We start from the raw sequence: 9128 nt of genomic DNA on the forward strand, positions 1-9128 counted from the left end.
CTCTCTCTCTCTCTCTCGCTATGCATGTCACCGTCGCGTGCCTCTCGTGCCTCCAAGAGTAAGTCACTTCTTACAATGGATCGTTTCGCCTCAACACCCAAATTTGCAGTGCTTTTTTTTATTTCTTTTCTCTTTTCTTCCTTCCTCTTCTCCTTTTCAAGTTTGCATGTGCTGACCCGCTTATTCCTCCGCCTCACGCACCTGCACACACACACACACACACACACACACACACACACACACACACACACACACACACAGACTCAAAAATGGTGTCAGTGAGTTGGCATAAAATTTAGGTAAAACACTCTCACTCAAAATGGTGTCAATTAAACTCATATTCTTGTTATCCCTGTCTCTTATTGGATCGAGACGCGAGTTGAAGTAACACCGCGACCTCTGCAGTGACCGACGTGGGATTCTTTTCGCAGCAAATGTCAAGGGGATGTAAAAAAATGCGGGTTCCGAATGAATATCGTGATAAATCGAGTACAGAGTGTAAATCTTCTCGCCAGCGGTTGTAGTTTTTAAAGTGTGATAGACATGAGAGAGAGAGAGAGAGAGAGAGAGAGAGAGAGAGAGAGAGAGAGAGAGAGAGAGAGAGAGAGAGAGAATCAGACACCCTTCATAAGTCACATTTAGACCAGAGAGAGAGAGAGAGAGAGAGAGAGAGTAGTAATAGATGAAGTTATGCCAGAAACGAGAATATGTGGTGCAAGATAGCGTTATGACAAAACGCTACCTCTTCCACTTAAAATACCTGCACTACCCACCTTACCAGAAAGAGAGAGAGAGAGAGAGAGAGAGAATCACACACCAATTATAACCCCACATTTAGACAGAAACAACGAGATCCAAACACTTACAGTCAACTTGAACACGAAATGCAGATGAAACCAAACTGTGAGACGAGAAAATGAAAGGTAATATTTAGAGAAGACTTCATTCTCGTCCCACAAATCCCATTACGAAACTTTAGATTAAACGAAGCGAAAGAAAACGGGAAGAGAAGAACGTGCACTGCGTCATTTCAAGGTGAGAGATGAAGAAGGCAAATGAGGAAGAAGAGAAGAAGTTGTCGTGGTTCTAGTTAGTGGTTTTATTTTTATTTTTTTTGTGTGTGACTCTAGTTAATGTTATTTTTCATATTTTCTTTTTTTCCTACAGCTGTTTCTTTTCATCCATCATTTTTTTTCCTTTTTTCCTTCCTTCCTTTCTTCATTCACTCATTTATTCTTATTTTTCCTTCACCTGCCTCTTTCCACCATTTTTTTCCTATTTTTTTCCTTCCTTCCTTCCTTCCTTCATTCATTCATTCATTCATTCATTTATTCATTCTTCAGCTGTCTTTCCATCCATCTCTCCTTCTTTCCTTCCTCTCTTCATTCATTCATTCCTGTCTGTCTTTTTTCCTTCCTTCGTTCTTCATTTATCTTTCTCTTTCTCCATTATTCTCTTGTTTCTTTGTATTCTTGTTTTTTATCTTTTCTCTTCTTCTGTCTTTTGTTTTATCGTATTCCTTCTTTCCTTCCTTCCTTATTTCCTTTCTTTATTCCTTCCTTCCTTTCTTTCTTTTATTTTACCCTATCATTTCTTCCTTTTTCCCTTCCTTTCTACTATTTTCTTTTATTTTTTCTTCCTCTCTTCCTTCCTTCCTTCCTTCCTTTTGTTCTTTCTTTCCTCCTTTCTCTTAGTTTTCTTTCTTCTTTCCTTTTTTCTCTCCTCCCTTCCTTTCTTCCTTCCTTCATTTCTTTCTTCATTTCTTTCTCCTTCCTTCCTTCCTTCCTTCCTTCATTCATTCATTCATTTCCTCCTCCTCCTCCCTCCCCTCCCCCTCCCTCCTTCCCTTCCTTCCTTCCTTCCTTCCTTCCTTCCTTCCTTCCTTCCTTCCTCCCTCCCTCCCTCCCTCCCTCCTCCCTCCTTCCTTCCTTCCTTCCTTCCTTCCTTCCTTCCTTCCTTCCTTCCTTCCTTCCTCCCTCCTCCTTCCTTCCTTCCTTCCTTCCTCCTCCTCCCTCCCTCCCTCCCTCCTTCCCTCCTTTCTTCCTTCCTTCCTTCCTTCCCTCCCTCCCTCATTGGAATTCTTTCTCTCCCTTCCTTCCTTCCTTAATTTCCTTCCTTCCTTCCTTCCTTCCTTCCTTCCTTCCTTCCTTCCTTCCTTCCTCCTTCCTTCCTTCCTTCCTTCCTTCCTTCCTTCCTTCCTTCCTTCCTTCCCTCCTCCTCCCTCCCTCCTCCCTCCTCCCTCCTTCCTTCCTTCCTTCCTTCCTTCCTTCCTTCCTTCCCTCCCTGACGAACAATGGCGGAGTAAGAACCACGAACTGAGTTATGAACATTGGAATTCTTTCTCTACGCGGCAAACTTTTGAAGACAAGTGTTAAGAGCGGGCATTATCAACCCAAGGAAGCTGTAAAGTGCTGATTGGAAGTAGTAGTAGTAGTAGTAGTAGTAGTAGTAGTAGTAGTAGTAGTAGTAGTAGTATAAGGGTGGTAATTAATCGACCTGGTTCTTGTACTAATGGTGGTGGAGGTATTTCTGTGTAATGGTGGTGGTGGTGGTGGTGGTGGTGGTGGTGTGTGGTAACTCAATATTTGGTGTTAGGATTAAAGGATTTTTTTCATTTATTCTCTCTCTCTCTCTCTCTCTCTCTCTCTCTCTCTCTCTCTCTCTCTCTCTCTGAAAAAACGTTCATTATTCATATTTTCATTTCCCTAACCACATTATGTTACAGACAGACATACAGACATACAGACAGACAGACAGAAAAAATGGACCATCACCTATTAACACAATATTGATAAGACTCAAATTCCCAGCTGATAAAAAGAGAGAAGTCTACTTAATATACATAATAGATAGAGGTCAGAATATTAGCGGACACCCTTCATATAACTTTCACTCTCCATGTATAGATACACTGAATAATTGACGTGCATAATATTTCCTGACCAAATGTTACCCAAAAGTCACGATTTTCCCTAGACATGTTAGTTTTGTCCTCTCTCTCTCTCTCTCTCTCTCTCTCTCTCTCTCTCTCTCTCTCTCTCTCTCTCTCTCTCTCTCTCTCTCATTTCTGTGGCGTATTTAACCCCTTCAGTACCATGACACGTTTTCATATTGATTCTGGTTACTATTCGGTGATTCTATACAGCTTCAGAAACTTATGTAGGTATTAAAAATGTGAGGACTGTAGCCACTAATCTTCTGACCTCCATAGACCCTTCCTAATGTAATAGAGCCGTCTAATCAAACTCAAAACTCTTGGTAAAAATGCGTCCCAGTACTTAAGGGGTTAAGCTGACACTCTCTGAATCTATTTTTCTTGGCTAAAAGTCTTCATTGTGTGACTGAGTTCATAAATTAGTCGGGAATTTCACTTTTTTCAAGGATATTCTACCTAAATGTCACGATTTTTCCTCCTACGTGTTAGTTTTGTAATATTTTTATCTTTTCCTCATTTTCGTGCCATATTTCAAAGCAGATTCTGAAGTCTTACTTGTGTCAGAGGCTTGGAGGGTGAGACGGGCAGGGAGAGGATGAGAAGGGTAGATGAAACCGTGAAGGTGCTACGAGGAGAGGAGTTAAATTTGAGACAGGAGGAATGTGGAAGGGGTGAGAAAAAGGAGCCTGCAAGATGAGGACAGTGCTGTGAAATACCTGAAGGTGTGAAGGGTAGGAACAGGAGAAGGAGGAAAGGAAGATGAAACGGGAAACGTGCTACGAGAAAAGGAGTTAAATTTGAGACAGGAGAAATGTAAAAGGGAGTGAAAAAAAAAAAAAAAGGAGCTTACAAGGTGAGGACAGTGTTGCAAAATACGTGAAGGTGTGAAGGAACAGAAAAGAAACAGTTAGGAAGGTTGAATCAATCTAAACTCTATGTAACTGCCTATAATAACACTTGAAACACTCTGAAACTCCCTACCTGCTTCCAATAATTCCCAACTTCCTATGACTTGACCATTTAAGAGGGAAGTTTCAAGACATCCTTTACTTTTGGCTAACTCTCGGACCTGCAAGGGGACTGGTGACTAAATGGACCTTTTTTTATTTATTTTATTTAAGTTTTTTTTTTTTTTTTTTTTGCTCCCCTTGGCCAGCTTCCCCTTCTTGCATTAAAAAAAAAAAATCACGCAACACGCTGCAGGAAAGGAGCGAGGAATGAGTGAAAAGGAGTTGGCATGCTGTGGAATGGTTGATGATGGTTAGGAATGAGGGAAGGAAAATCTAACTCACTAGAGACAAGGAAGTGACAGATATCGAAAAGAAGATCAAGAAAAAAAGAGGAAAGAGAAGAAGACACGAAAGAGAATAGGGAAAAGCAAATGGCAAATGAAGAAAAGGAAAGGAAAGAAGGAGGAAAGAGAAGAAGAGACATAAGCGAATAGGGAAAAGGAAATGAAAAATAAAGGAGAGGAGAGGAAAGAAAGAGGAAAAAGAAGAAGAAACGAAGATAAACAGGGAAAAGGAAATAACAAATAAAAGAAAGGAAAGAAGAGAGAAGAAGAAACGAAAGTGAATAAGGAATAGGAAAAATGACAAATAAAGGAAAGGAGAGGAAAGAAAGAGGAAAGGGAAGAGGAAGAAATTAATCAAAGAAAATGGAGCGATGGAGGACAGGAAGGACTGAAAGAGAGAAAGAGATAAATAATTCACAGATGAACGAGAAAAAGAGGAAGGCAGAAGAGAGAGATGGGAGGAACTAATAAAGGAAAAAGAATAAAAGAGAGAAACAGACGATATGAAAGGGAAATATGGGAAGCTAAATAAACGGGGAGAAGGAAAAAAACGTAAGGAGAGAAAGAAAACGAAAAGGAACAAAGGAAAGAGGGGAACAGAAGAATGAAGAAGTAAAATAGAAAAAAAAAGAAATCAGAGAAACTTAAAAAGAAAAAAAAAGTGAAAACAGGAAAAAAAAAAAAAAGGAAGAGAAAACGAGAATAAGGAACAGCAAAAAAAAAAAAGAAAAGAGGAAGGATAACTCTCAAAAAATATATACCAAAATGAAGATTAAAAAAAAAAGACAGAAAACGGGAACAAGAATGCCAGAATAAAAAAAAGAAAACGTAGAGGGGAAACTTTATGAAAAAAATACAAGAGAAAAATTCAGAAACACGTGGTTATGAAGTTCACACATTTGGTGGATCGGTGTTGTGTGTGTGGGAGGAATTTGGGTGGTGATGGTGGTGGTGATGGTGGTGGTATGGTGATGACGAGGCGACAGCGAGGATGGAATGGAATGAACGCGGTGATGATGGAGCGGAAATGATGATGGTGGTGATGGAGGACGAGTGGACACGATGGTGAATGGTGATTGTGATGGTGATGGTGATTGTGATGGTGATGTGTTAGTTGGTCTCACTAGAGATTGATAAATAAATGTATAAATGAAGTGAATTGAATGAATATAAGTAAAAAATAAATAAGTAAAGATAAAAAGACGATAGATATTGAAAGATTAAGTTTACATGTCTCAGATCACCAAGAGTCGTTTTGAATCCTTAGGTCACCAGGTAATTAAGTTCCTAGATAATCACCAGGTACTTTTTTTTTATATCAAGTCACCAGGTAACCAAAATTTTGTCTAAAGTTGCAAGGTCACCAAGACACCAAGATAATTCTCAGGTATTTGAGTCACCAAGCTGCAGAATCTCAAGTAACAAGATTCAACGCCTTAAATCACCAGGTAAAGCTTTCATGTTTAGATCACCAAGCAATCTCGGGTGTTGTCCAATATAATTCTCAGGTATTTGAGTCACCAAGTTGCAGAATCTCAAATGACAAGATTCAACACCTTAAATCACCAGGTAAAGCTTTAATGTATAGGTCACCAAGCAATCACAGGTATAGCAACCCACAGGTGAGGGCACCAATCATGCCCTAAGTAATGAGGGTAATCATAATGAGGGCAGCAGGTGGGTCAACAGCAGCAGGTATCTTCAGGTGAGGGATTAAAGGTGCGCTGTGTTACCTGGGGCATCATTATCAATTAGCGGTTATGGGGAGGTTGCGGCAGTCCTGGCTCCCATATTAATTAATGAACGTATTAACCCTTATTGGTGTTCATTTATCAAGGTAACCATTATTGTAATTGGTGCGATTAATTGGAGGAAAGATTTATTTTGTTCTGTTTAGTTTGGTGAGACTCCACACACCTGCCTGCCTGCCTTCTGACTGTTGATAGTGAAGGTGGGAGTGTTTGTGATAATGGACAGGATTGAGGTAATGGTGATAATGGTGTTTAGTGGTGATTTGCGTATTTTTCTTAGAAGTAGTGGTGGTGGTGGTGGTAGTAGTAGTGGTAGTAGTAGTAGTAGTAGTAGTAGTAGTAGTAGTAGTAGTAGTAGTAGTAGTAGTAGTAGTAGTAGTAGTAGTAGTAGTAGTAGTAGTAGTAGTAGTAGTAGTAGTAGTAGTAGTAGTAGTAGTAGTAGTAGTAGCAGCAGTAGTACTAGTGGTGGTAGTAGTAGTAGTAGTATAATTGATGTGCTAGGAATAATAATAGTAGTCGATGTTTCTATGCAAATTAATGTTCGATATCACTGAGTTATTATTCCATTAATGATGATAAAAAGCCAAGGAAACGTACAATACCTTCCACTCACACTTCCACTCGCTTCCACTCACACCACCCTCTCTTCCACTCACACCACCACTCGTAAGTCCAGCGATATCAAAGAAAAGTAAACATGAGTAATTTAATATACAATTTTCTCTTAGCCAGCCGTGACACAATAGTAACCTTGAATACTCATAAACATTTTAGCCTTCCTTTCTTTTCACGAGTTTTCTGTATCATTTATCCACTGGTTGGTACATAAAAGATAGACGAAGAGAGAAAAATGACCATAGATTTTAATACAAGTAGCAACGTATAGAATCTTCCTTCCACTGTTCTTATTCTCACAGCGAGGGAGAAAGGTAGAAAAGTATCATTTATCTACTGGTTGGTACATAAAAGATAGACGAAAGAGAAAAATGACCATAGATTTTAACACAAGTAGCAACGTATAGAATCTTCAGGCCACTGTTCTTATTCTCACAGCGAGGGAGAAAGGTATCATTTATCCACTCACTGGCTAATATATAAAAGATAGAAGAATAGAGAAAAATGACCATAGATTTTAATACAAGTGACAACGTATAGAATCTTCCGGTCACTACTGTCTGTCAATGAGGAAGAAAAAGATTAGTTATACAGTAGCGGACACACAAACACACACTTATAAATACAACAAACCTCTGAACACCTTAATTATGAATACAAATAGCTAAGCATGAACAGTCCTAGCGCTTCTGTCTTTCCTTCAACTAGGGAGAAAAAATATTAGGTGTACAGTAGCGGACACACAAACACGCACATAGAAATACAACAGACTACTAAAAACTTAAATTCTGAATACAAATAGCTAGATATGAAGAGTCCGTCCAGCCAGTATTGTCTTTCAACGAGGAAGAAAAGTACTATATAGTTGTGCTATAGCGGACACACAGACCTCTAAAAACCTTACTTCTGAATACAAATAACCACGTATGAACAGTCTGGCCACTCCTCTCTCTCCTGGGGCGAGGGAGAAAAGCGTCAGTTGTCCACCAAGAGATTCACGGCGACAGATAAGAAAGGTAGAGACAAATTGACCAAAGGAAGGGAAGGAAGGAAGGAAGGAAGGGGAAGGAGGAGGAGGAGGGTAACCAGCCAGCTCAGCGACGCGATCAGAGGGGACTTGGAAACGGTAAAAAAAAAGGTAAAAAAAAATAGAAATAATGTCTTTGGGAAGGTAAGGAAGGGGAACTTGAACCAACCCTCACTGTAATCATGTTCACCGGATATTCTCTTGTTTTTTTTTTTTTTTTTTATCCCTTCCCTTCCTTCCTTCCTTCCCTCCCTTTCCTCCTTCAGCTTAGATTACAGAAGACAATTTGTTGGGACTCGCGCTCAATTCCCTGGCGTGTTTGCGTATTTATGTGTAAGAGAATTAGATGAAACAGCACATTCCGCTTCTTTGCGCCAATTTTCTTTCGCGTACTTTTGTTGAGGGGACGCCAATAACTTAATTCCCTCTCCCTTGTGTGTTGTGTCTTCGTGCGTGGCGGGAGAGCAAGGCGAGAGAAGAAGGAGGAGGAGGAAGGTGAGAAGCAGAAGGAGGAAAGCGAGAAGCGGAGGGAAGAGGAAGGAGGCGAGTAGCAGGAAGAGTAGGAAGAGGAAGAGGAAGAGGAGGAGGGTGAGAAGTGTAAATAGGAGGAAAGCTAGAAGCGGGAGGAGGAACAAGGATGTGGAGGAGGAGAAGGAGGAGGAGGAAGGCGAGCAGTTAGAGGAGGAGGAGGAGAAAAAAAGGAGGAAAAGATACGGTGAAAGAAATAAGATGGTGAGAGAGAGAGAGAGAGAGAGAGAGAGAGAGAGATCAAAGATATACACAAACAGGATGAAATAAAGACGAAAGACATACAAATAAAAGAAAAAAAGATTAGACAAACAGACAGACAGACAGATGCACAAAACCAAAACAAACAGAAAAACAGAACAAAAGAACAAAAAACGTAATAAACGAGACAGAGAAAAAAAAATACAGCTACAAACAAACAAACAGACAGACAGACAGACAGACAGACAGACAGACAGACAAAAATATTTACTCACCGGTTAACATCAATTTCTAGTCTGTCCTCGTGTCCTCGCTGATGATGATGATGATGATGATGATGATGATGGTGATGCTGCTGATGATGATAGTTGGTTCTCTTGAGTGTCAGTTTCGATGCTTTCTAATGTTCTCCCTTCCTTTCTCTTCCTTCTTTTATTCCTCTCGTCTCTATGCTTCCTTTTCTCTCTTTGTCTGTTCTCCCTTCCTTTCTCTTCCTTTTATTCCTCTCTTCTCTATACCACTTTTTTTTTCACGTCGTCTATATCCTTCGCTATTCTCTTTCTCCCTCTCTCTCTCTTTCACTGCCTTTCTCTCCCTCCCTCAAATTATCCTTTTTCTTTTCTATTTGACGCGTTTCTTGCTTTTCCGTCTTTTTCTTTTCCTTTTCTAGTTATATTTACCTTTTTATTCCTTTTTTTCCTTGCCTCTCTCTCTTACTCTGTTATTTTGTCATCCTACCGTGTGTTATTAGTCTCAGCGTTGTTTTTATAAGGAATC

General features: G+C 39.9%; 1 protein-coding gene across 2 annotated transcripts in view; it reads right to left on the bottom strand.

The window, feature by feature from the left end:
• Positions 1–8878, bottom strand: part of LOC123508220 (hemicentin-1-like) — a 98668-nt gene extending 89790 nt beyond the window's left edge. For both annotated transcript variants that reach the window (XM_045261762.1, XM_045261761.1), the window contains exon 1: positions 8627–8878. In XM_045261762.1, the coding sequence (XP_045117697.1) occupies positions 8627–8636 (10 nt within the window). In that variant the 5' untranslated portion in view covers positions 8637–8878. The remainder of the gene's footprint in view (positions 1–8626) is intronic.
• Between the last annotated feature and the right edge of the window lie 250 nt (positions 8879–9128).

Source organism: Portunus trituberculatus, chromosome 24 (genome assembly GCF_017591435.1).
Source record: "Portunus trituberculatus isolate SZX2019 chromosome 24, ASM1759143v1, whole genome shotgun sequence".
Taxonomy (NCBI): domain Eukaryota; kingdom Metazoa; phylum Arthropoda; class Malacostraca; order Decapoda; family Portunidae; genus Portunus; species Portunus trituberculatus.